The 26,365-nt window shown below is 40.7% G+C and overlaps 13 protein-coding genes and 1 non-coding gene across 14 annotated transcripts; 6 read left to right on the top strand and 8 right to left on the bottom strand.

Moving 5' to 3' along the window:
• Window positions 1-175: 175 nt before the first annotated feature.
• Window positions 176-2,062, top strand: FOA43_004781 (uncharacterized protein; the record flags this gene model as incomplete). Its single annotated transcript, XM_038925005.1, has 1 exon — window positions 176-2,062. The coding sequence occupies one exon, from the start codon at window positions 176-178 to the stop codon at window positions 2,060-2,062; it is 1,887 nt and encodes a 628-aa protein (XP_038780933.1).
• Window positions 2,063-2,139: 77 nt separating this feature from the next.
• Window positions 2,140-2,625, bottom strand: UBC9 (E2 SUMO-conjugating protein ubc9; the record flags this gene model as incomplete). Its single annotated transcript, XM_038925004.1, has 1 exon — window positions 2,140-2,625. The coding sequence occupies one exon, from the start codon at window positions 2,623-2,625 to the stop codon at window positions 2,140-2,142; it is 486 nt and encodes a 161-aa protein (XP_038780932.1).
• A 331-nt stretch (window positions 2,626-2,956) lies between these two features.
• Window positions 2,957-3,795, top strand: FOA43_004779 (uncharacterized protein; the record flags this gene model as incomplete). The annotated part of the gene is made up of 2 exons (XM_038925003.1): window positions 2,957-2,965; window positions 3,076-3,795. The coding sequence occupies 2 exons, from the start codon at window positions 2,957-2,959 to the stop codon at window positions 3,793-3,795; spliced, it is 729 nt and encodes a 242-aa protein (XP_038780931.1).
• Window positions 3,796-4,686: 891 nt separating this feature from the next.
• Window positions 4,687-7,245, bottom strand: FOA43_004778 (uncharacterized protein; the record flags this gene model as incomplete). The annotated part of the gene is made up of 1 exon (XM_038925002.1): window positions 4,687-7,245. The coding sequence occupies one exon, from the start codon at window positions 7,243-7,245 to the stop codon at window positions 4,687-4,689; it is 2,559 nt and encodes an 852-aa protein (XP_038780930.1).
• A 183-nt stretch (window positions 7,246-7,428) lies between these two features.
• Window positions 7,429-7,971, bottom strand: FOA43_004777 (uncharacterized protein; the record flags this gene model as incomplete). Its single annotated transcript, XM_038925001.1, has 1 exon — window positions 7,429-7,971. The coding sequence occupies one exon, from the start codon at window positions 7,969-7,971 to the stop codon at window positions 7,429-7,431; it is 543 nt and encodes a 180-aa protein (XP_038780929.1).
• A 1,030-nt stretch (window positions 7,972-9,001) lies between these two features.
• FOA43_004776 (uncharacterized protein) lies at window positions 9,002-9,924 on the top strand (the record flags this gene model as incomplete). The annotated part of the gene is made up of 2 exons (XM_038925000.1): window positions 9,002-9,006; window positions 9,141-9,924. The coding sequence occupies 2 exons, from the start codon at window positions 9,002-9,004 to the stop codon at window positions 9,922-9,924; spliced, it is 789 nt and encodes a 262-aa protein (XP_038780928.1).
• Window positions 9,925-10,209: 285 nt separating this feature from the next.
• Window positions 10,210-11,124, top strand: FOA43_004775 (uncharacterized protein; the record flags this gene model as incomplete). The annotated part of the gene is made up of 1 exon (XM_038924999.1): window positions 10,210-11,124. The coding sequence occupies one exon, from the start codon at window positions 10,210-10,212 to the stop codon at window positions 11,122-11,124; it is 915 nt and encodes a 304-aa protein (XP_038780927.1).
• Window positions 11,125-11,129: 5 nt separating this feature from the next.
• Window positions 11,130-11,849, bottom strand: FOA43_004774 (uncharacterized protein; the record flags this gene model as incomplete). Its single annotated transcript, XM_038924998.1, has 2 exons — window positions 11,130-11,810; window positions 11,841-11,849. The coding sequence occupies 2 exons, from the start codon at window positions 11,847-11,849 to the stop codon at window positions 11,130-11,132; spliced, it is 690 nt and encodes a 229-aa protein (XP_038780926.1).
• A 3,314-nt stretch (window positions 11,850-15,163) lies between these two features.
• FOA43_004773 (uncharacterized protein) lies at window positions 15,164-17,536 on the top strand (the record flags this gene model as incomplete). The annotated part of the gene is made up of 1 exon (XM_038924997.1): window positions 15,164-17,536. The coding sequence occupies one exon, from the start codon at window positions 15,164-15,166 to the stop codon at window positions 17,534-17,536; it is 2,373 nt and encodes a 790-aa protein (XP_038780925.1).
• A 40-nt stretch (window positions 17,537-17,576) lies between these two features.
• On the bottom strand, window positions 17,577-19,550 carry FOA43_004772 (uncharacterized protein; the record flags this gene model as incomplete). Its single annotated transcript, XM_038924996.1, has 1 exon — window positions 17,577-19,550. The coding sequence occupies one exon, from the start codon at window positions 19,548-19,550 to the stop codon at window positions 17,577-17,579; it is 1,974 nt and encodes a 657-aa protein (XP_038780924.1).
• A 246-nt stretch (window positions 19,551-19,796) lies between these two features.
• Window positions 19,797-19,878, bottom strand: FOA43_004771. Its single transcript has one exon. It is a non-coding gene; the product is annotated as a tRNA-Ser (tRNA).
• Window positions 19,879-20,938: 1,060 nt separating this feature from the next.
• On the top strand, window positions 20,939-22,972 carry FOA43_004770 (uncharacterized protein; the record flags this gene model as incomplete). The annotated part of the gene is made up of 1 exon (XM_038924995.1): window positions 20,939-22,972. The coding sequence occupies one exon, from the start codon at window positions 20,939-20,941 to the stop codon at window positions 22,970-22,972; it is 2,034 nt and encodes a 677-aa protein (XP_038780923.1).
• Window positions 22,973-23,055: 83 nt separating this feature from the next.
• On the bottom strand, window positions 23,056-24,774 carry FOA43_004769 (uncharacterized protein; the record flags this gene model as incomplete). Its single annotated transcript, XM_038924994.1, has 1 exon — window positions 23,056-24,774. One exon carries the CDS (start codon window positions 24,772-24,774, stop codon window positions 23,056-23,058), a length of 1,719 nt encoding a protein of 572 aa, XP_038780922.1.
• Window positions 24,775-24,943: 169 nt separating this feature from the next.
• On the bottom strand, window positions 24,944-26,155 carry FOA43_004768 (uncharacterized protein; the record flags this gene model as incomplete). The annotated part of the gene is made up of 1 exon (XM_038924993.1): window positions 24,944-26,155. One exon carries the CDS (start codon window positions 26,153-26,155, stop codon window positions 24,944-24,946), a length of 1,212 nt encoding a protein of 403 aa, XP_038780921.1.
• Between the last annotated feature and the right edge of the window lie 210 nt (window positions 26,156-26,365).

Raw genomic sequence — 26,365 nt, 5'->3', positions numbered from 1 at the left:
TCTTTCTAATCGATTTGTACATAACTAAGCTAACTTAACTGATTGTATCTACCATACTTATTTCCCAATGGGGAAGAACAAAAAAAAATTTTGAAAAAAAATTTTGAAGGGAGAATCTGAAAAATCAGCCTTAACTAACAAATGGTCTTATATTAAAGTTCGGATTTATCAAGCTATGGGAAAGTTAAAAAGGACATCAAAGCTGGCCCAAAGAAGGCAGAAGGACAAGCAACTTCAAAAAAATGGCTCTTCAACTGGTAAAGGCCATCCCCATCATAAAAGGGACCGTAATGATGTTAAAGAGATGCAGAAGGTGGCACCTTTGATGACAAATTTGACTTCTTCTTCTCAAAATGCTAGATCGATGGCTGTTAATTCCATTACATTACTTTGTGATAATGATGCCGAATTGAGAAAGATATTTCTCAAGAACGATTTGGTCAAGATCATCCTCACCAAACTTCTTCATGATACCAACGATGATATCGTTGTGGATAGTTACGGATTACTTCGAAACTTGATGATAGATGAGGGCTATTCTTTGTGTATGCATCTTTGGAGATCCGATCTTTGGACATTGCTTGAGAGCAGCTTCAAGAAGGCAATTGAGTCTCTTCCTCATTTGAACGATGATAAGGTTACTAAAGTTGGTAAGGAGCTACTAGTGAACTTCATTGATAATTTGATTGGCTGTTGTGACTCCCTTTGCAGTGAGCTCCCTTTGAAGTTGTTTGAAGATACTATTTTGGAAAAATTACAAGAATGTGGCATTCTCAAATTCATCTTTGAATTGGTGAAGCAGAAGCCCAATGGACGATTATTATTGAACAGTTTAGAGTTCTTGTATGATTTAGCTACGATATCTTATAAATTTATTTCAGTCATCGCTAATGATGGCGATGATATTGGGGTCCTTAATGATATCAGCGATGTTAGCAATGTTGGTAAGCTATCCAGAGCTTATCTCATTGGTATCTTGCTGCAGGTGATGGAGTATAAAGAAGAAGTCTCCGACAGAAGAAAGTTGGTGGACCAAATTTTAATCCCATTATCGCAAATATACGAGAAGGATATAAACTTGAAGGCTACCGTGGATCAATTAAACCTCTCCTACAAGTCCAATCCTACCGCTGAGGAGAGTAGGCAACTAGGACTTGCAAAGGATAATTTCAACACCCTTGATTTAATATTGGATTTGTACTCTAGTGTCATTGAAATGGTTGGAGAAAACTATGAGAGTGGAAAGGCTGATCCCGCTGCTGATTTTTTCAATAACCAGTTGAAGCAGTTCCTCTTTGATATGATTGAGAGCAATTTCAAAGACGATAAAGTGCTAACATGCCTTAACAATTTGTGTATATTCGATGCATCCAACCATTTGGTTGATCAAAAGCTATTGCAATTTTTAGACCAGGTTCAACAGCTGCTATCTGAAAAGTTCACTCAGTTACTAGATAGTACTGATATTAGCAACGAATCCTTGGAAGAGGTTAATCAGCTGTTGAATTTCTACAACAGTTTCACTGATATGGAAGATGTCTCTCGTTGGAATGTTAATGCCGATCAAATGGCCAAATTAACCCAGCTCTCTGGTGTTATATCTTCGAAAGTAGAAGCTGGCGATGTGGATGCTTTGAACTTCCTTCAATTCAACCAGTTTTTGATAATGTACATCGGCAAAATCTCCAAGAACTGCGATGATTTGGAGATCACCAAGGGGATTGTAAAGTTCTTGGTAGATGAAAAGTTTCTCAAGTATCTCACTCTCTATGGCACCTTCAAAAACGCCGAGCAGCTTCATAATAAATTGGGATATTTGATAGAAGATACCCTCAATTTGGCCATAAATGCCATATTTGATGTGTTTGACGACGATTACAGCTACAATAGACCAATATTCCATGAGGGTGGTCTTCTCCAAGTATTGAAAGATCATAAAGATGAGCTCAAACGGGTCTATAAGTACATTGATAAGAATGTGAACCCGCAGGTTAAGAAAAGAACACAAGAAACTATGGAGAACTTGGTCAGATTCATCGAGTACAAAGAGACAGAGTTATAGGTATGTAAATTGGTCTCTAAGTTACATAGTATTAACATATAAGTACATAGCATGGCCAGCACAGCGGGTAGGCTAGCTTAATGCTTATCAGCATACACTTTGGCCTGCTGTCTAACTTTCTTTTCGTATTCCACTTTATCCTTTTCGAATGCTCTCCAAGAGGGCTCTTGAGCGGGTGATGTAGGATTAGGAGTATCTAAAAGTTCCTGAATTCCAAGCATCAATTGCTTTAGCGATATAGCAGGTCTCCAATCTTGATCCTCGTTCAAGATAGACAAACAAATGGTACCCGAAGGATACACATTAGGGTGATAAAAGCCAGAAGGCAATCTAATTTTAGGAGGCTTGGCCGGGTACTCCTCTGGAAACGCTATTGTGACGGGATATGTGGCATTCTCCCACATCGTATTGGATTTACCAGGGATACCTGCCACCCAGTTATGAAGGTCTAGAGAACCATCTGCGGCTTTTGTGGGTCTGGCATAAAATCCAAACGGATGATCCTTACGCCACTGTTTTCTTTCCTGTTGGATTCTTTCTGTTCTCAAATCTCTCTTGGCCATATCTATAAAGTGTTTGAAAAAGAAGGGAAGCGTTCGAAGAAGTAACAAAAAACTTAGACAACTATAAAGTTTTATTATGTCCCAGTTGAAAATTCGACCCCCCCCCCCTCGCACTTTGCATGTGATCCGTTTACCGCCCTACACCATAAAAGCAATCTCTTCAGACTCTTCCTTCTTTTTAGATGAGCATCGGCTGATATTTCTTGGTTACTATTCACAGAAATGGATTCTTCTAATCTAGATGATGACTTGGACGATTTGGATGATGTCTTGGACGATTTCCAAGACGAGGTACTAAGTCAGCCTCCTGGAGCGACGCTGGTTAGGCAAAATGAGAAGAGTATGAGGAAGGAGTCTTCGTCCATCAATGGAACCGTTTCCGACTCTTGTTCTGAAAAAAATGGGAAAACAGAACTAGAAGTGGATCAATTTGACCAGCTACTTCATCAGATGGCGCAAAATGATCCGGAATTGTCCAATGACTTAGAGGGGTTTCTCAAGGATTTGACAGGTAAGGATGCAACTAAACTTGAGGGAAGCAGTGCGAAGAAGGATTCGCCATCCAATGATGGAACTAATTTCCAACATGTGATATCAGAAACTGTAAATCGGCTTAAAACTTCTGGGAATAACGTGGATAAGACGATCCACGAGGAAAGTAAAGACGACGAGTTGTTGGCTACTCTACTGAAGTCTCTAAACCTCGATATAGGAAAGGAAAAGCAAGACGGTGACGGTACAGATATAAGCAAGTTGTTGGTAGATATGCTTGACAAGCTATCGAGCAAGACCATCCTCTATGAGCCTTTGAATGATCTTTACTTAAAGTTTGGTCCGTGGTTGGCTGAATCCAAGAATAAAACAAATTCTGACTACTCAAAGTATCAGGATCAATATGAAATAGTAAAGAAGATAGTCTTCAAATTCCAGGAATCCAGCTATGATGACGACAATTCACATGATAAGGAGTTTATCAATACGAATCTAGAGCAATTACAGGAACTCGGCTTACCTCCTAAGGAATTGGTTAATGATGATCTTAATTTCTTGAACTTCAAAGGTGCTGGCAACCAGAATGGGTCCAAGGATCCACATAATCTGGAATTTGGAGACGATGATATTCCAGAAGAAGTTAGTAAAGAACTAGAGGACACATGCCAGCAGACATGATGGTACATACAGTATCAACTACAGCTGCTTAGTTAGGTAATTTAAGTTTAACTTTAAGTTTAAGTTTAAGTTTTTTCTTTCTCTTCGTGGAAATAGTGCAAGCACATAAAACAAAGCTTTAGTCAGACATCCATGGAAGGTCAAATTGACCGGTCACCAATATGCCAGGAATGGAGATTGGGTTCGCCCATCCCTGTGAACGCATATTTACCGTGGAAACTGCGAATGTATGGGAACCAGGTTTTCATCATGTAAAAGCTTCTATGATGCACTTTTCCTTTAGAGACTTCCAAATGAAGAGAGCAGACATTGAACCAAAGTTTTTCTTTTCTTTCTCTCTTTCTTTTATTTTTGTTTCTTTTCAATGGATCAGAATAGAATATACTGGCAAGTAAAAGACCCTCGTCTCTCCCGCATGAGCGGGAAGATGAAGTGATATCACGCTTGAAAAATGATGGAAGTCAATTAACAGCAATGATACCAAGGTCACTTATCAACCATATCGTCATCGTCGTGTAGGATGGGGAAAGAAATATCTTTCAAATATCATCATATGAAACGAAACAAAAAAACTAAGCTAAAGAGAAAGACAAAAAAAATTCTTACCAACTTAAGAGCATCCCAAGAAAATGTGAGACAACTGTCTACGATGTCATCCTGTGATAACTACCCTAGTTGAAGAAATCAAGTGCTATATTGAAAGAAGGAGCTCTTAGTAACATCAAGGGAAAATTTTTCAGGGACTTTTCAATGCTTTATATAGTTATAGAAAAAGCGCGCAGGGGAAAAAAAAAAAATTTCCGAGTGAGGAATTTCACTCATCTCCAAGATCTGGAAATTGTCAGGGTTTGTCAATCAATTAAATAGAATAAAAAGACCTGCTTTTTCTTTTTAAGCGGTAACAGCTTCAAATCTTGGATCGATACTTTTCTGCTCTCTTATATACTTTAAAGTACGTTCAAAGTGCCTGCAAGTGATCTCAAAAGGTCCTTGGATCTTTCCAAGACCCTTGAAATTATTGCGTATCAATTCGATCAATCCGTTCAGGTACCGAACACTAATCATATCGTTTCCATGAATGAAAAAGTACAATGACTGATTCAAGATCTCGATAAAGAGCTCCAAGGAAACGTTTTTGTCCAAAATGGAATCAGCAATTCTAAGTGATTTCTGTAAGCATTCAAGAACCCTTTTACCATCGTTCTTTAACGAAAGCTGGCTCATCGACGTGGCGATTCCCGTATCATCGGACGAATCTTCTAAATTTTCTACAATCCACCAGAGATGTGATGACATGCATACAGCACGGCATTGATCTGTTTTCCTTAGAAGCTTTGAACTGTAAAGAGTAGTCTTAGTGATCAACCGGTCAAAGTTCTCCATATTTTGCTGGATCATGTTCTTCGAACTGATAAGTTTATTTATAAGACTCATCAATGCCTGGTATTGTGATCTCGAATCCACAAATGACTCTTCGTAAACCACCAACGACTCGATGAAAAAGTCGTAAGAAATATCTACAAGGCCAACTTCATCGGCCATCTCTGCACTCATCAAGTTGAGGTTAAAGCAATCAACAGCATTGTACCTGGATTGTCCCAAAACAGTAATGAGACCAGTAATGAACGTAAAGAACGGAGCTATTCTATTCCTCTGCTCCTTAGTCTCTATGTGCTTAACAATATAAAGCTTACGGACAAGTTTCAATGTCATAGCTACGAGAGTAGGATAAGTGTATACAACTCTCTTCTGAGCAGGTTGAAGTCTGTCTCTTGCTAATTGTAGTAATTCAAGGTGTTTGTAGGGATTTTTGTTGTATATCAAGTGTAACAGCTTGGCAAGGCATTCTTGTTGAAGTTTAACATCAATAGAATCTTTTAATTCTTCCTCATTTTCATCCACTTCTCCTGCAGTAGAGCTTCCAGGAAGTGAATTCCTGCCAAAAACAGTTGGTGGCTTGGAATTGATCTTGAGACTCTGCGCAGTAACGTCTTTCGGACCTTTGGGCTCGCTTGGTACAACTATGAGTGGTTCTAAAATAGTGAAAACCTTCTTAAGTTCTTCTTTCGTAATAATTCCCGTCCCTTCCTTCAAGAATCTGTCCACTATTTCGACGCTAATGGATCTTCGCAACGAATAGCTCTGAAGGTTGAAGAACTCAAGATAATGGTTGTCCAATTGCAAAACTTTTTTCACGTCTTCATACATAGTAACTGGTGCTAGTAGGAGCAACTTCCAATTCCGCGTCTGAATTGTAGTAGTGCCAGTAGATTTAGGTTCCATCTGCCGCTTATCCTTGTACATTTCTGTGGCATGCTCAAATATTTTGTCGATATTAGAGTATTTTTCAGGGTAATAGGTGATAGAAAGTTTGCAAACACCTTCAAGAATGGAGCTATAATCGGTGACACTCATGTCGGGTTTTAATTGGCTAACTTTATCAATAAAACCAATGATCTTACCAAAGATATCGACAGAATTATCGCCAACGACTTTCACAACATAGTCGGGTTCTCTAACTTTGAAACCAATTAATCTGTCTATCAAGGCAAGAACAATATTTTTGATGCTTACTGCAGGATCTAGGTTGAGGGAGGCATCAAAGAATTCGTCCATTGTAATTAAATGGAACTCATCTGGGAACACTTGAATGATCACATCGAGCAAATATTCCTGAGCGATGAGATCTCTGCACTTCACAATTTGCTCTAGAATCACAGGAAGTACCTCCTTTTTATAGTAAATCCTGTCAATGGAGTCCATCTGAGAAAGACGAACCAAATTGGACCCAACCAAAATTTGAAGCTCCTTCCTCTCCTCCACACGTTTGAGGTGCTCAGAAGAATGACCCTGATGCTGCCAACGGACCCAAAGTTTGTTCATTTCAATAAAATTTGTAATGATGAAATGTATGGAGTCCTTCAAGTTTCCCTTCAATTCAATATCATCACCCTCCATGCTTGTAGGCAGTAAATCTTTGGTTCTCTGGGAAAGATAGTACCTCAAAAACAAGCCTCTGATTGGATGCTGGACACCACGGCACATCTCCATCATATCTGTCATAATCTCTTTGAGAGGTGCATCTTTTACTCCCATATAAACAGTGCCTACAGTTATCATTAGGTAGAGTCTTGGAACAATGTTACCGGCGTACTGAACCAACTCGTAGAGATCAGCCAAATGGCTGTTAGGATAGGTATCCTTCAAGTACTGACTGAGATATTCCAATCCATCATAAACCATAACATAGAGTTCATAGTACTGTTTGGGTGTCAAGTAGTTTGTTCTGAGCTCATTGAGAAATGTGCTGGTATGTTTGAGCGCATCCATGAAACGGTTCTTGGTCTCGAGGCATTTCCGCATCAGCACAATCTGCTGGCGAATTACAGTGATGGAATTGTCGAGAATTTTCGCCTGCTTAGCAGGCGTAATGTTGCTTCTATTGGACATTATAGGGCAACGCTAAAGAAGGAATTACACTTATCTCTTACTGTATATCCATCCGCCTTGACTCTGTGCAATTTTATCCCATCGCGCCACGTTTAGACCGCGCAGAGTATTCAGCCAACTCTCTACACCAGTTAGATATGCTCCATTAACTTATATATATAAACTCAAGGTTGGTGCATACGCTTATTTCGGACTTGTTCTTAAGAAATGTGTTGGACATTGATATCCAGCTGGATTCTTAAATAAGTATTTTTGGTGATAATCCTCAGCATCATAGAAACACTTGATAGGCTCGATCGAAGTCAGAACATTGTCGTGGGGATACCATTTTTTCTGCATTTCCTGTCTCACCTGCTTGGCTATCTGAGTTTGTGCATTGTCGTGGGTGAAAATAGCTGATCTATATTGCAGACCAGTGTCTGGACCCTGGGAGTTGAGCGTAGTCGGATCATGAATTAGGAAGAAAAACTCCACCAATTCTTTGTAGCTGATCTTGGAAGGTTCGAACGATATTTGTAAAGACTCTGCGTGTCCTGTATCTCCATTGCATACATCCTTGTAGCTGGGTTTGGTGGTTGTACCGTTAGCGAAGCCTACCTTGGCGTCAATAATCCGATCGTTGAGATGCTTACGGTACATGTGTTCCACGCCCCAAAAGCATCCTGCAGCAACCGTACAAAGTTCAGAGCTTTGCGTTGTTTTAAGTGTTCTAGATATTGAACTCATTTTCTTGTACTTGGTGATATTGCTTTATAAGAGCATAAGACAAATGGATGCGAGCTGAGCTGAATTTGCTACAGCTCATCTTATATTTTTCACCTCACAAAGTTTTCTCAGGCCTCTCAGGCATCTCACGCCTCTCATTCATCTCACGCCTCTCATTCATCTCACGCCTCACCACCCCTCGCAGCTCACTTCGTTCACTTAGTATGCCCACCTCTGTTAAAGCTTATGCAGCTTTGGCCTTTGATACCCTTTATGCCAAATTAACTAAGACGGCTCCAGCTTCTTTCGCGCAGTTGAGGCAGGTGGTCGAGAAGACGATTGAGATACCCGCATCCGAGCAGTTCCCTCTATTCGTCACTTGGAATATTTTAAATCATGGACGCAAGGAGCTTCGTGGTTGCATTGGTAACTTTGGTAACTTGAGGTTACCTGACGGAGTCCGGGAGTATGCTTTAATCGCTGCTTTAGAGGACACCAGATTCTCCCCAATCAGTCGAGAGGAATTGAACAAGTTATCTTGTACGGTGACTCTATTGAAGAACTTTGAAAAGGCTTCCGATATCTACGACTGGGAAATTGGTAAACATGGTATACGAATTCTAATAAATGGAGGTTCTACTGCAACATTTCTCCCAGATGTAGCTACCGAGCAAGGCTGGAGTAAAGAGCAGACTCTACAAGCATTGGTAGAGAAGGCAGGATTCTATGAAAGCTACAAGGATTTGGACATAGAGTTGACACGCTATCAGGGTATCAAGGATACCGTTGATTACAAGGAATATATAGCAATTCACAATCAGGTGAAAAAGCTACTGGTCGAGTGATGAAAAGGATTTGGATTAGTCCGGTCTTATCTAAGTTGATAGATCGTCGTGCGCGTACTGAAAAGTTTTTCAAGAATTTCGAGCCTCAAATTTTTTTTTTATTTTTTTTATTAAAATTTTTCAGGCATTTATAACTATCTAAACCTCTAAAAGACCAACTTTTTATATAGATAGTACCGATTCTCTTGTCAATTCAACGATGTCTGATGAAGTTATTTGGGAAATCATCAATAATCAGTTTTGTTCGTTTAAGATAAAGACTGATAAGAGGCAGAACTTTTGCAGAAATGAATATAATGTGACAGGACTTTGCAATCGACAATCATGTCCATTAGCTAATGCTAGATATGCGACGGTAAAGAACATCGATGGAACATTATACCTCTATATGAAGACAGCGGAGAGAGCGCATACTCCAAATCATCTCTGGGAGAGACTCAAACTTAGCAAGAATTACAAGACCGCATTAAAGCAGATCGATGATAACTTATTATACTGGAACAAGTTTATGATCCATAAATGTAAGCAGCGCTTGACCAGATTGATACAAGTTAAGATTACTGAGAGAAGAATGGCATTGACAGAGCAGGAAAGACACTATGTTGGAGTGAAGCATAAGGTGAAAAATAGAGAAAGAGCCAGAGAGAGAAAGGCCTTGGCTGCCGCACGTATTGAAAGAGCCATTGAGAAAGAGTTGATGGACAGACTTAAATCCGGCGCTTATGGAGATAAGCCTCTAAATGTTGACGAGGCGGTGTGGAGAAAGATCTTAGGTAAGATGGAGACTAATAATGAGCAGGATGGCGACCAAGAAGAAGAAGAAGAGGATGAGTTGGAGCTAGAAAGTGAAGCCGAGGAAGATGATGAAGACGTGGGACGTGTGGAGTATGTCGAAGGTGATGATGAGGAAGACGATAGGATGGTTGAAATGGAAGATCTTGAGAAGTGGTTAGAAGGATCATCGAGCGAAGAAGGAGAAGACGACGACGATGAAGAAGAGTCTAGCGATGACGAAGGTTCGAGTAAAAAGAGAACCAAATCCGCTGGTTCTGCTGCCAAGAGAAGAAGACCAAGAATCGAAGTGGAAATTGAGCAGGAAGAGGAGCCGCTCACCAACATTCAGGAATGAGTATGGTTGGCTTCCGCATAGATTAATGCATGTAATTTTAATATAGCCAAAAGAGAAAGAAATATTTAAGCATACTCGACTTGCGTGATGGCATTGGAAAATTGTGGTGCTGCCTCATGGATCGAATCCATTAGTCTCTTCAATCCCGAGTGAGAGTAGCGACTAAGACCATAGTAAAATAACACGCGAATTTCTTCAGCTGAAAATAAATCACTGAACGCGTAACGCGATAGGACATATAGATCCAATCGATCACTGTTTCTCCGGTGCTACTTGATCACTGTTATGTTGGCCGATTTCTTACCACCTTCGGTAGTACTTCCAATCCCAACTACAACTCGAACCCATTTTTCGGAAATTCCCACGTCCATTGAAAAATCTCAGGATGACCCTGAAGACATTATCATATTGGGTGTAGATGAAGCAGGAAGAGGACCCGTTCTTGGACCAATGGTGTATGGAACAGCTTATATAAGAAAGAAAGATGCACATCTATTGAAAGAGTTTGGATTTGACGACTCCAAAAAACTCACAGAACAGAAGAGAGGCCAGTTAATGCAGGGAATCTGTGGAGTTGAGGAATCACTTTTCAATTGTTTAGGTTGGGCCACCACCAGTATCACAGCGCGTGATATAAGTGCTGGAATGCTTCGGCCAAGGCAATCCACCTATAATTTGAACATTCAGGCACATGATGTCACGATGGAATTGATAGACAGCATATTAAGGAGAGGAGTGAAAGTGCAAGAGATCTACATTGATACGGTAGGACCTCCTATCACATACCAAAAGAAATTGCAGAATAGATTTCCCAATTTGAAGGTCACTGTGACGAAGAAAGCCGATTCTTTGTTTCCCATAGTTTCAGCTGCCTCTATCGTGGCCAAAGTGACTAGGGATTACAGTCTTCTCCATTCTGCTAAGCAACGAGAACTGGAAGGTAGTTGGGGGTCAGGATATCCTTCTGATCCACGAACCACTAAATGGCTCAATTCCGAGGTGGATCCATTGTTTGGATGGGACCAGAATGTGAGATATTCGTGGCAGACCTCTAAGGATGCCATGAAAAGAAGTGGAGGACTGGTGATGACATGGGAGGATGACTTAGAGGAGAAGGAGAATTATGGAGACGTATCTCAAATGTTTGGAGCGAAGAAGACAGCATATAAGTGCGATTGGTTTGTTTGCAAGAGCGAATAATTGTATCATTTCGAAGTTAGATCTATCGTCTTCAAGTAGTCGGCTATCTTATCAACGCAGTCATAAAGCATTATGCCCTGCTCTTCGATTTTCGTGTAATCCTTATACTTTCCATACATTTCCTCTTTCAATTTGATGAGTTCTTCTTTAAACCCTTCCATAACTTTCAACTGCTCCGTATTTACATCGGTATGACGTCGAGCCATCGTATCCATAATTTCTATGAGTTGATTCTCATATTCGTCGATTGTATTCAGCAACTGACCGTTATAGTCCAGTCTATCCCCTAAAAGCATCTTCAATTGTTCAACTTCTCGTTCCAATTGGTCTTCCTTCTTTTTATTTACCGTCACCGGTTTCCGAACAAGACTTTTCAAACTCTGATAGATCAAATTCTTGCTCTTATGAGAGGATGGTTGATCCGTCAAACCCAATTTCTGAAGGGTCTCGTATTGTTCTTTGTACTTAAAAGCGCTTGGCATTTGATTCAGATCGTTGTTGTCGTCGCCCGTATCAGTCTCCTTCCCACGGGATTCTCCTAATGTGCTCGAAATTGTATCAACTTGATCCCATATTTTGTCTTTTAACTGCTCATTCTGGTCTACCACTTTGCATAGATCATCGACAAGTTCATACAACGTGGAGTTGTCATCAACACGAGTCGACAAAGAAAGTTGTTGCTGTTTCTGAAACTGCACTCTCGAATTGAAATTCACGTGATGCATCGTGTGCTTCTGAGAGCGTTGCTGAGAGAAAATGGTCTGAGGCGATAGCGTGAGTTGTTGCTGTGGATTGTCGCCACTTTTGTTTCTTATGGACTTGAAATCTACCTTCGGATAATTATTCGAGTTTCTGGAAGGAATCTTGAGAAAAAGACCTTGTTCGGACATGATGAACGTGGATAAAGAGAAGAGCAAAAGGTTAAAGGTGGAGGAGGATTTGGCCTAACTGGAGACTCTATGAAAACCACTGTGTGCTCCCGTGGCGCTCCCCGTGGCGCTCCTGTTGTGCTCCCGTGGTCCTTCCCGTGGTGCTCCAGTAGTATTTTTTTTCGAGCTCAACTACTCTCTACTGAAAAGATTGAGCACAACAATTTAACATTAAAAGCAAGAGTTAATTACAAAAGAAAACACCTAACGACCGTAATACTTTCTCTCGATTGGTCTGGTAATCATGTAACCGATAAAGGAAAAACCAGCAGCCAACTCGAAACCAATATCTCCACCGTAATCACCAATCTTGACAGCAAGAACACCCTGGTACCAAGTTTGATTCATACCAACAACAACACCAGCTGCGCCACAACAGATGGCAAAGGTACCGGCATAGCCTGGGTTGACCTTCTTCAAATTGTCGTAATCTTCAATTCTGTAACCGGAAAATCCCTTTCTGAAAATGAAATGCTCAGAGAGAGAGATAGCATCATATATAGCCAAGTAGTAACCAATCAAGTTCATGAAATTATCCACGACATCGGCGAAATCATAGTAGGCTGGGATACAGATGGCCAAAGTAAGGCCATTACCAATAATAGTCCACACCACCCTGGGCACCTTGGCGAAAGGACCATAAAAGGCCTGGGCACCTAAGGCAATAGAGTACATGTTTGGAATATTGTTGCACACGGTGGAAAGAGCCAATAAAACACAGAGAAATTGGCCAAATCCATGTAGTGAGTCCTGAACCAAAATGGCATAGACCAAACCACCAACTGAGTAATTATCGTACAAGTTGGCATAAGTAGTGTTTGTCTTTATACCGGTGATAGCAGCAGCCCCAAGAACCATGGTGAAGATTAATGGCAAACATAAGCCCGAAAGAACACCGAAAAATATCTTATAGGAGGGAGTATCAGAGCGCATATATGTGGTATAATCGGCAGCATAAGTGGTCCATCCGGCAGCAAAACCAAACACGGAACCACCAAAGGAAAGGAGATTACCAGCAAAGGTTGTGCCAGATCCCCAGGTGGACCAATTTCCAGCAGCATCCTGGACACCAGCCTTGAAAACATTAGCCATAGCCAACCGGGCAATAATGGCAATGAAACAAACGGCATTAGGAATCCAGGAGTACTTCTCATAAGCATGAATCACATTATAACCGAAGAATGTCACCAGAATGGTAAGAATCACCAAAATTAAGCATCCAGCCCAAGGAGGTAGAGCACCATTGTTGACAATATGAAGTAACTGTGCAGAAGACATGATATTAACGGCACCCCAACCAACACAAGCAACACAGTTGATAAAAGCAAAGATACGCATACCAACGTTACCAATAAGGAAACGTGAAAGTATCATCTGTCTCAAACCAAAACGAGCGCCGAATATGGAGAAGAAAGCCACAGGTAGAGACCCTAGAACATTGAAGAAAATGATCACTAGCACAGCAGTACCAAAGTCCAAGTCAAAGACAGAATAAGACAAGGCACCTAAAGAGAAGGTAGCGATAACCATATTGGCAGAAAGCCACATAGTAGCTGCAGAGTAAATGGATGTCTGAGTCTTTTCTTCCTCAGGAATACGTTCAATACCACGAGTCTCACCATGGAACATATCCATCAAGTTCTGGTAGAAGCTGGTCATCTTATTCTGCTTCACTGGTTGAGCATTTTCCACAACGATAGCTTCGTCGGAGACCGAAGTCATCTCCTTGAAGGCCTTCTTTTCAAGGTCGGAACCTTGAGATCCTTCCAATGACATATTGTGATAGAGTAGTTGGATAAAGAAAACGACAAGAAGGAGAAAAAGAAAACAAGAGAGAAAAGTTCAAAAAATCCTTAGCTATATACTCGCACTTACTACTTGCGATGGTACCAGTCTATATATACACCACTTCACCTCTGTAGATATGCCAAGTACAGAATTACGCGATAAAGAAATGACACTGTGGGCTCACTGAGAAATTACCGGGGAAAAAAGAAAGAAAGACAAAATAAATGGCGAGTAAAAGAGTTAAAAAATTTTCTTTGCCGCCTTTTCTTTTTTTTCATGAAGCCCTCGATAGCGAGGCTTCCAATGCCGAAGCTTTGCAATGAGACGGATAGCGAAGAGATAACAAATAGATTTGGATGGAGCACAGCCAGAAGGACCGACGCTGTATAAGGCTTTGATTCTGAAACAGTGAATTTTTACAGGTCTCTGCTAACTCCTTTTGGCGTGGATCAATTTCAGTATAAAGTTCTTGGTGTTCTCCGTGCAATACGCGGTAAGACAAATAAAACTCGACTCCTCCGCGGAAAGTCGAATTTTTCACCCAAACGGGAAGCTAGAGGCTTTCATAGGTGACAGGAAGGAAGACCAGTCAACTCTCTGCACTTTGCATTGTTTCCCCTGTAATTTCTTTATTTTTCGCACGGCAATTTTCGACTCTGGCTCTATTGCAATATATCTAATCAAATATGGCGATCTACATCGACTTGGCCTTTTGCCAGATCTTGCAGCTATAGATAACGTTCTTTTTGGGAGGAGTATTGTAGTTGATAGATTGCTATCGGTGCCATCCCACACATCTCTCCTTCCTTGAAGAATTTGATTGTTAACCTTTTCATTCCCGCTTAAATGTCAAGATAGGAGTTTGATTGGCGTTTCTTTTTTATTTTCTTAGTTCTCCTCTTCAACTTGGCCTTATCCATTGGTCGAATCCGTTTTCTGATGGGGCCTCGAGTGTGACTTCCTCTGGATACTGTATTTTGTGCCAGATAGGAGGATCTCGATAGCATTTAGCTTTTTTGTAAATCGATCTGTGTCTGCCGGACACCGCGAAGTAGAGGGATTAACGGTAATTGTTTAGTATCCAATATCCAATATCTAATATCCAATATATAATGACCAGATCTAATGACCAATATCTAATGACTAAACTTTAATGACCAAAATCTTATGATCAAGCTTTAATGACCAATATCTAATGGCCAAGCTTCAATGACCAAACTGCGATATCCACCTCTCCCTCCCTCCTTCCCTCTAAAAACGCGTAGAAAAACTAAAGAATCTTAACGCGTACCATTTCCTCTCAGTACACTCGAATATACGTAATGATCGCATCTTCGGACGATCCCTCAGATTCCTCGCCCGTTACCTTCAACAAAAATACTGGGGAGGTTCCTCTGGATGATAATGCGGACAATGAGGAGGAACAAAGGATTATGAAGCTGCTTAAAGAGCAATATCAGAGTGATAATGCCGGTAATGAAGCTTTACAAAGGGAATTGCAAGATTTCAAAGGTCTTTCCAATAGCCGAAGGTTGAAGAAATTGGATGAGTTGGTGAAGAGATCCCAACTTTTCAGTAGTATTATAGCTGACACTCTATTGGAAAGTAGTTTGGGGGTATCCGAACCTAAGGACGAACATTTAGACACCCAAAAGGTGGATTCCCATCCATTACCGGCCCAAAAGAAACGGAAAACATCAGTCGGGAAGATGAGGCAGCTCAAAATTACTGATATGTTTGGTAGTTCTTTGCCAAACAAGCAGATCGTAAAGAAGAAGGAGAGCGTGTTAGCTGCTGCAACGGCTGAAACGAATTCATCACATCCCATTGGGCAGCCTAAAATGGTAACAGGCTGTCGAATGAAAGACTATCAAATTACCGGTATGGAGTGGTTAATTACGCTATATCAGAATGGATTAAACGGGATCCTAGCCGATGAAATGGGATTAGGGAAGACGCTACAGAGTATTGCGATGCTCTGTTTTCTCTATGAACAGAAAATTACGGGTCCGTTTCTTATTTGCTGTCCCTTGAGTACTGTCTCTAATTGGATTCAAGAGTTTCATAGGTTCGCACCCGATTTTAAAGTAGTGGCTTATGTTGGTGCTAAAGATAAAAGAGCAAAGCTTAGACGGAATTTTAGAAGCGTAAGCGTTGTAGTAACCTCCTATGAAATTAGTATAAGGGATTTCAAATACTTAGCGAATAGGGAATGGAAGTACTTGATTGTCGATGAAGGTCACCGGTTGAAAAATGCAAACTGTCTATTAATCCGTCAACTAAAAAGACTTCGAACCTCCAACAGATTGTTGCTTACGGGCACTCCGTTGCAAAATAATTTAGATGAGCTTTGGTCCTTGCTCAACTTCATTCTTCCAGAGATTTTCCACGACATTGAGATGTTCCAGCAGTGGTTCGACTTCACGGCATTTGAGAACTTGAAGGACGAAACCGGAGGAGAAACGTCTGAAAACTTCAATCAAATTATTAGCTTGGAAATTCAGAAGACTTTAGTAAAGAACTTGCACACAATTTTGAAGCCATTCTTGTTGAGACGATTGAAGAAGGACGTTATCAGAGGTCTTCCTCCAAAGCGCGAGTACATTATTTATTCCAAGCTTTCAGCCAAGCAGGAGAGGTTCTACAAGGCTGTTCTATCCAGGAATTTGTCTGGTATTCTCTATAAAGAAAGCTTCAGGGATTATCTGGATGTTAATGGACTACGCTCGGGCGTTTCCAGTGTGCACTTGGATGAGTATGTCGATTCTCAGCTTCATGAAGATTTTCCTAAAAGGGAAAAGGCTTTGGAAGAGTCCTGGAATTTTGTCCGTAAGCAAGTTGCAGCCAAGAAGTTGCAAAATGTCATGATGCAACTTCGTTTGGTTTGTGATTCTCCCTATCTTTTCTTCTTTCCTTGGAATGATGAAACCAAACTCTCGGAAGAATTGGTTGCTAACTCTTGCAAATTACAGATTTTGAGCCAGTTGGTCCCTCGACTAATTAAGCATGGCCATAAACTACTCATCTTTTCGCAATTCAGTAACATGTTGGACATCATTCAAGAATACCTTACTGAATTTTTGCATATAGATTCCAGTCGTATTGATGGATCGACCCGTCAGGAGGATAGGGAATCGCAAATTGATTCTTTCAACGGTTCTAAAAGTATGATCGATGTCTTCTTGCTTTCTACCAGAGCTGGTGGTCTCGGTATAAATTTGGCTGCTGCTGATACGGTCATCATATTTGATTCTGATTGGAATCCTCAAGTGGATTTGCAAGCTATGGACAGAGTCCATAGAATAGGACAAACCAGGCCTGTTGTGGTGTATAGACTAGTTTGTGCGCATACCATTGAAGAATTCTTGTTAGCTAAGGCTGATTCTAAAAGAAGATTAGAAAGGTTAGTTATTCAGCTCGGAGATTTCCATACTCTTTTGCAGAATCCTTCAAGTTCCGCTTTAACCATTAAGAAAACTTCGACTTCATCCAATGATGAGTTGTTGATTGGTTTGAAGAAGTTTTTGAGTTCTAGAAAGGTTAAAACCAAAGATATTAAGGATAATAAATTGACTGAAAAGGAGTTGGAGCAAATTCTTGATCGGTCACTTGAAGCTTACCGGAAGAAAGTTACCGGCGTCGACAATACAAATTCACACGTTTCTTTGTTCGAAACGGTATCTACTATGTCTTAAAATGTTCATGATATCATAATAATGTTACAATAAAAAGTAGTTATAATTGATCGATCAAAGCAAGCGCTGCTGTAGCATCAAGTCTCTTGTTGATGTCTTTCTCCAAACATCCATAAAGTAGATTCTCCATGATCTGAACGGTGTAATTGTTGCCTCTAAGAGATTCTACTTCTTTCTCGAAGGCCTGACCATCATAATCGCAATAGATAATCTGCATTTTTACTCTGGGCTCGAATCTGTGGCAGAACGGTAACTTAAGAGTCACCATAGTGTATACCATAATGCCGAATGCCCACATATCACTGAAACTGCTCAAGTTCTGAGGTGACGGTTGAATCAATTCGGGTGCTGCATATGGTAGTGAGCCTATTCGTTCATCTGGAAGTCGATGATGAAGTTCGGAATCGGAGGTGCTGCGGCCAGCAAAAGGTTCAAGCTTGACAAGTCTTTTCGTTAGCTCAGGAACTCCAGTCTGCGCATTTCCCTCTTTAGTGAAAAAGTTAGCCATACCAAAATCGCAAAGAAGAAGTCTGTCGTTGTTTTGTGAGTCCACAAGACAGTTTTCCAGTTTAATATCACCATGATAAGCTCCTATGGAGTGCATATACTGAAGGGCTTTACAGAGACCTCTCAGAAAATTCTTGATCTTGTGGAATCTATCATTTAACGGGATCCTATAGGCTTCCCACATTTTCACGATGTCGAATAAAGATCCTCCTAATACTTTAGGCATAAGCAAAAAAAACCAATTATTGGTCATTAGAAAGTCTTGGAGAAGAAGAATGTTCTCGTGCTGCATTAAGGACCACATCAGAATCTCCGTCTTGAACCTCTGCTCGAATTCTACAGAATCATACACTTCGATCACCTTCATGGCTCTATTATCGGATTGGTCCTCGATATTTTGGCAATCTCGAATGATTCCAAAGGCTCCTCGGTTAAAAGTATTTCCTAGCTTCCACTTATTCATTACTATGGAACCACATTCATTCACATTCTCTGCAGGTCCACTTACTCCAGACACGGATGTGTCTCCTTCTAATGAGAATGAATTAAGGAAGTCGATCGCATTGGATGATGCTCTGGATCTTGGAAGTGAATTTTTCCTTAGCAATCTCGTCAAATGGCTCTTGTATTCGTCGTTATCCTTTAATGACTCCGGAAGAAGTTCGCTTAAAAACTTCTTTCTCTCACTAAATGAAAGAGAGGAGAAGTTCTTCGGTAGACTAGCTAGAAGAGATCGATCTCCTTCACGTTCCGGAGATCTCCCAGAGTGGGAGAATTGTTCACCAGCATTAAATCTCCCGAAACCATCCTTTCCCAGTTTCGACCGTTTGGGGGAAATATCAATAGGTTTGACATTCGAATGCAGACCTCTTAAGATTAGTTTCTCGTTGGTTATTGAGCTTGAACTTGCAGCTGATGAAGGAGCAAGCGGCGATAAAATAAGACTGGGACTTAACGACAATTCCCTTGTTGATATTGGAGCATATATATTTGGAGATGGCCTTGCAGACTCTGTGTCCAGTAGATTCTCATTGGATGCGTAACGCTTCAAATTGAAGGCATGAAAATCTGGTATGTATTCATCCTCGATACCTTCAAAGCTATGGCTTCCAAGCCTGGAAGAAGTAGTTTGACGGGGAAATTCATAATGGCGTAACCTTTCGATCCTTCGGCCTTCCTCTTTGTCAAAGTTTGATGCTTCGTTGGTGGAAAACGCTCTTCTTTTCACTCTAGCACATTTATCTGGGGAAATTGAACGGTCAGTGCAATTGTCATTGTCAGGAGGAGGCAGCTCGTCCTTCCTGTCTCCAAGATGACTTGAACTCCCCTCGCAGGCCTCCCTAACCAGAGAAATAAAGTCTTCGTTGCTCACCATCTGTTCGTTATCAATGCTGTTCAATTCACGCATTTCTCTGTAAGACCGATTGATCAAAGTAGGCAACTTATAAAAGGAGGGAACTTCATCCTGATTGAAAGAATTCAAACTGTTGCTGAAGCGTCTTTTCATGTAAACTGACTGCTCAAAAGAATAATGAAGTGTATATAACTCTAAAGGAGAATGAACCTTCTTTTTCGAGTTATATCAGCCCACAGATTACAGTTAGGCGGAAATTCTTGAGAAGCAGTTACTGCAGGGTGAATACCTTCAAGCAGAATAATGATTTGGTGAATCCGTGACGTTTGAAGTGATCTGGTTATATAGCAGAATCTCCTTCCAAGAGAAGAATAGTAAGGCAGGCAAACAAAAAATAACCGTCAGCTACAGGATTTGAACCTGTGCGGGCAGAGCCCAAAAGATTTCTAGTCTTTCTCCTTAACCACTCGGACAAACTGACATATTGACTTTTCTAGGTGACCTGATTTAATGATACTTTTATGAGCACATATTAATAAGAACAAATCATAAGAAAGAGAGAAGAACAGGTACGCTTACACTTTTGTAAGTGGTGGAATACATTATAGTCACATGAATGTTATATTAGCCGATTAGGAAACTTAGAAGTTTTAATGAAATAAGAGCGAGCAGGGGTGGGCGATCAAAAACTTTGCGTGGTCCTTGGATAGGACAACTTTGTTATCCTTGATAAGCAAGAAATACAAGAGATAGAAAGGAGACAGAAAGAGAGACAAGAAACCTCATTACAAGATCATGGATTAGAAGCATACATCATAAGGATTAGTATCATCCTAAGGAATATCCCGCCTATTTTATCATCTCTGTCTTCTTAAGTGACCGGATTCGAGGTAACTCCTAACTCGGGTCACTTATTTTCGGAATGGTATTTTTTATTGAGGCATTAGAAAGTGTATATAACTTTTCAGTTAGGTGGTATGGAAATCACAAAGTAATAAATATCCAGTGTAATTCATCCTTGCATTACGAGAGAGAGAGTTGATTATCAGATAAAAGTACGAATAAAGGATCTAGAGGTAAATAAGAATAACGAAGATAGCAAAGAGTTAGGATAGCGTAAACGTTTTCGCCACGTTTCTAAGCCCAATAATGCCAAATGTGATTTGTCTTCTATGTCGATTTCACATAATCCCAATCTTGTAGTTGGATATATTCTACGTAACTCATCGCTTTTAAGGACTTATGGCAAGTGTTCAGTCTGAGACCACATTCCTCAAAAATGCAGCTCCCAGATAAACGATCAGACAAAGGAGGCTGTATTTTTTTCCCATATTTCTGAGAAGGTTGCTGGTATATTTGATAATAGTAAGCACAGATACAGAAATTACGAGAGCTGCTGTCCGAATCCTCATTTAGTGCCGAATTTGGAGAAGCCCAAAAATTTTCTGGCTCGCTTTTGGACAGTGGTGAAAAAGTATCTTGATCAAGAAGACAAATACTTCTTCTTTCAACTAACCAAATACTTTGATTATTATTGCTCAATGCAGAACTTTAACAGCACAAACCAGGGTAATCAGAGAAACCAGGGATCACAGAGTCAGGGTAACACTGGTTTCAGCTTTGGCTCAACTAACACTGGCAACTCTGGCAACACTGGCAACACTGGTAACACTGGTAACACTGGTAACACTGGTAACACTGGTAACACTGGTTTTGGCAACGCCAATAACAATTCCCCCAATTTTAACACCAACTCCAATGCCAATGCCAATAACAACATCAAGACAAATCCGATTTCAAGTAACACAGGAGGCTCCATGTTTGGCAACAACAACAGCGCAAAACCTGCCTTTAATTTTGGAGGTAACAGCAACAATAGCAATCCTTCTGGTGGCCTTTTTGGTATGAACAATAACAATAGTATGAATAAGAGCACGAATGGCGGCTTCAGTTTTGGCAATGCCAATAAGGCTACCCCGATGTTTGGAGCTCCTGCCAATTCGGGAGCCAAGCAGCAGCCATTTTCTTTGAATAATAGTGCCAATGGTGCAGGCAAAAATAACTCTGCTGGCACATTCTCTTTTGGAAATACATCTGCGGGTGCAAAGCCAAACAATCCTTTGGTTAGCTTCGGCGGCAATGCAAGCAACACTGCCTCTTCGCCTGTCACTCAGACAAACACCAAACAAGCTGCTCCTATGCCATCGTTCAATTTCGGCAGTAAGGATAACAACCAAAACACGGCAAATGCAACTCAAACGAGCAGTGCAGCCAGCTCTAAACCCAAGTTTTCTTTCGACGGAAAGCCAAATTTACAGCAGCAGAACATTCCGGGTTCGCAGACTCCTAAGACGTCAATGCCATCGTTTTCATTTGGAAACAAGCTCAAGCCTACTGCAGCTACCAATACTTTAAGCAGTGGCAGTGCACTTGGAGAAGCCACCAACACTGGCAGCTCAACTTTTTCGTTTGGTACTAATAAAGATGCCAGTAAACCAAGCTTTTCGCTGAGTGGATCTGGATCTGCTACGAAGAAGAACGACACCCAACCCGCCAAGCCTACATTTTCCTTTGGTGCCTCCAAAACTGAAGAAAAGAAGGGAAATGAAAAGACCACCTTTTCCTTCGGAAATAAAGCTTCTACAATTACAAGTGGAAGCCCTAATACTGCTTCTTCTTCTACAAATACAGCGACTGGTGCAAATAAAGTTGAAAAAAATCCAGGATTTTCGTTTGGGGCCAAGCAGGAAGACAAGAAAACTCAGGAGCAAGGACCGACTGGTGGCGCAACTAGTGTGAAAATTCCAGTGAAGGTGGAGGACTTCAAGCCCAAACAGATCTCTATTGTGAACAAGAATCTGGAAGATTTGATCAACAAATGGACAAATCAGTTATCTTCTGCATCTAAGATTTTTGAGTCATATGGTGATAAAATCAAGTCCTGGGATGAAGTGATGGTAACATCATCTGAGAAAATTACCAAATTGTATGCTGATTCTCTGCAGTGCGAAGAGAAGCAAAACAAAATTGACCAAACCCTTTCATACATTGAAAAGCAACAGGAGGAGTTGGATTCTCTACTCAGCGGGTACGAGAAGCAATCTGAGACCCTACTAGTCAGTATACAGAGTAACAGTGGGGCTTCTAGTAGCACTGCTACTGGTGCTACTGGCGCTACTGCCACAATAGGGTCTGTTGTGAACACTGCAGTCACTGCAGCAAGCGGCTCTTTATCTAATACAACTGTGAGTGGTGCCGTTGGAAATGGCGGAAACGATATTGTGTTGACAAATGATCAAGTGAGAGAGAAGTCGTACAAGCTCGCCGAGATCTTGGAAATGAAGTTGGACTCATTAGGGGCCAATTTCTCTTCGTTGATATCTGAAGTCAATGAGGTTAATGACAGTTTTAACAGATCGCTTCTCAGATCTAATACCAATAATCCACACGAGGAAACGTTACTCGAAGATGTTCTCAGGTTGTTGAACAACCATTTGGAGAGTTTGAACTGGATTGAACAGAGTGAAAAGAGCCTCAACGAGCAGGTAGAGAAGTTGAAGAAGGCTTCGGCGTAAGTGTCAAACTTGTTTAATTTATGCATACCAGATTGTGCTTTATGTTGCATTCATTTAGTAAAGAGTATATTTAGTAGAAATCACTACTTCTTCAGGGCATCTTTCACCTTCTTTTGAAGTCTCATCTCCAATCTGGTTCTATCGAAGTCTCTGTTATTGGTCTTCGGCTGCATTTCCTCGGGTTGGATGGTCATTCTCTCGAAGTCCGTGGATAAAATTTTGACATTCTTACGACCAGGATGACTCCAAGAGCTAGTCCTTTTCAACATTTCCTCGATGAAAGGCGAGGAAGACAGTTTAGCACCAGTAGAAATCCGCCCTTTCTTATCTTCTTGATTATGCATAGCAGAATAAGCTTCAAGAAGTTTGCCGCCATCCGCCTCTAACTCAGAATCGTTCATTCGATAAAGCAAGACAGCATCACGAGTAATCTTATTAATATGAAGCTGAACGTTCTCATCTGAATCTGCATCTGAACCCGAATGATCAGATGATCTTGACGATTCGCTGAGTCTTTGTCGTTGATGATTCTGTTCTATGTAAGTGAAGTCACAATCATTGGTAACATACTGTGGTGCTTTATCGTCTTCATCTTCACTATCGTCATTATTAATCAGTATAATAGAGTCCTTGCATATAACAGAAGGATGAATACACGCATCATTCTTCACAGGATAATGCAACAATAAATATAGTGCATCACCATAATCGGAGATGATGAGCCTCTTCTTGATAATAGAGAGCATAATAAGAACAATGTAAGGAAGAAGCAGAGTGATATCTAAATCTGCTTTGAAAGGATCCTCAAGAAAGCTGAATGCAATTAATCTATCCCAAAGACGCACAGACTGTACCAGACCAATCTCTCTGATAAGTAGTAACCGGAAATATCTCATCAACCAAATCCGGCTATCCAACCGGAATTTATTTTTGAAGAGATGATAAAGAAACTTGTCAGATTGGTGCAACTTCAAGTCAAACATAATGGTTTCCTGAAGTAGAGCACTCTCAGAATAATATTTGGCCATGATGGGCTTCATCATAATATTGAAGACACTAAACGTGTCATGGGACAAGAATTGCAGATCCATTAGGGACAATATCTGCTTGTCCAATCTATTAGTGTGTAACTTAGAAGCCTTGGAAGAAGAACGTGGAATGCAATCTGAATAGAAGACAACATAGATTAGTCCACATATCTCATGTAAACCTTGAAAATAAGACACGGCATTGAGCTTGCACCAGAGAAACAAGACCTTGGTAAGTTGCTGTCGGTTGCGCAAATTCTGGATGAAGTATCGAGGGAATTCCGGGAACAATCTATCAACGTCGGCAATAATAGCCTCCAACATTTGTAGATCAGTCTCCTGAGACGCTATTCTGTTTTCAGTATTCCTAGTGGAAAGAGGATCATGGATGACTCTCATTCTGGAAATTTTCTGCTTTTTGCTCAAGTCATCGGATATATCAAAGCCATCATCTATAGCGGTGAGTGCTTGATAGTACTCACTCTGTTGGCTCAATTCGTGCCAGGGGACATCGAATTCAGCAGCCAAAATATCATAATCTCTTCTTAGTTTGGCTAAGTTACTCAAATTCAACTCCATTTCTTCGTGACCTTCTTGTTTGTTGATCTTGTTCAATCTCATCGCTAGCAGTTTCCATACAAGAGCCCTAGAAAATATAGAGGGCTTATGTATCTCAGAGTAATTCCCGCAGAGAACATCCTCAGCAAGAATCGAAATTGTACCCACTGAGTCAAGAGTCATCTTGACCCTATCCAGAATAGGCGGTCCCCTCATTAGTTACAGGAAAAGGGCAAGTTGACTATTCGGAGCATCAAAAAGAATTTAGGTATATTTCTATAGCGGATCAGCAAAACAATGCATAAAAAAAGGGGGAGAAATCCAAAAAAAAAAGAGGACCAAAAAGAAACCCGTGAACCAATAAATACACGTGACTAAGCGATAATCAGTGAATAGAGTCATCGTCATCTATACTTAAAGATGACAAGGAAATGGAATCATGATCCTCGAGATCCTCGAGATCATGAGAAGAGGTAGGTTCCTCTTTGAAGTATATTATACCAACAACAGCCACGGTAATAATCATCTCACCTAAAAAGCTTAACTTTGAAGGCCAATGATTGAATATAACGAGATCGAAAAAGGAAGCATAGATTAGTTGCGAATAGGACATAGCGATAGCTCTAGCGGCCTTTTCTCTCTGCATACCTGCGGTGAGTAGAAATTGCATGATAAATCCTGCGACACCGAGTGCAATCAATAGTACCCACTGTCTGGTATTGCGAGGAATCTCGAATGTAAGTCCAGGAGTTAAGATAATACCGAAAAATGAAACTATTACGGTAATTAGGGCAAAGAAAGAGACCGTAAGCAAGGCGTGGGCATGGAAAGCGATTTTTCTAATGCAACACATAGCAATACCAGTACCAAAAGTAGCTGATAATGCTAGAAAACTACCCAACAGTCTAAGCGTTGGATTATTAGTCTCTAATAAACGTCCATCTCCTTCAGCAGAACTAGTAACTCCTGCTTCCGTGCCGGCAGTAATAGAATCAGTACCAACGTCACCAAAAAGGAAGCTTGGCCGGGAAATAAAGATGACACCAACAAATGCCAGCATTCCACCAACGGCTTCGGCCCGTGTAAATCTCTCTCTAAGAAAGAAATATGCCATAAGTGAGGTAATGATAGGAGAAAGGAAAGTGATTACTATAGTGTCCGATATTGTAAGATAAAGCAAGGCAAAGTACTGTCCTGCAACGGATATACATCCACCTACTCCTCGTCCCATCATAAGCTTTCGAAAGCCTTTAGGACCCAAGGGGAAATCGGGATCTCTCTTGTAGAGTCCTAGGTATAGTGCGCAGCCGATGTAAGTCATGGTCATACGAACAAACAAGATTTGAAACGGATGCATCGGTTCATCAAAATCTGGATCCATAAGTAAAAGTTTGCAAAATAGAATCATAAGAGAGTTGAAGAACTGTGATATAAGCGTCAATGTAATACCCATGTTGCGTATTATGTACTCCTTGTAGAAGTGAATAAGTGATTCCTTACATTTGTTAAAAAGCGAACCGTTGGCATGGCCTGAACTGGACCATTTACCAAACGAGCCGGTCTCTTCGTCAGATTCCGACAAAGCATGTGAAGACATTAACCGGAAAGGAAACACCTATTGTTAAGAAGATCATGATAGATAGGAGGAATCCCAAATGATGAAAAATAGGTGGGAGAAAAAAAAGAAATAAAAAAAAAAAGATTTCTGGGAGCGACCGACTGGAGACGGCGGGTAAAAAAATAATAATCGGGCCAACCAATCGACGCGACGATTAAGGGGCAGGCAAACAACATCGCGTGTCAATTA

This window comes from Brettanomyces nanus, chromosome 4 (genome assembly GCF_011074865.1).
Source record: "Brettanomyces nanus chromosome 4, complete sequence".
NCBI classification, from domain to species: Eukaryota; Fungi; Ascomycota; class Pichiomycetes; order Pichiales; family Pichiaceae; genus Brettanomyces; species Brettanomyces nanus.
This window is presented reverse-complemented; position numbering and strand designations above follow the sequence as displayed.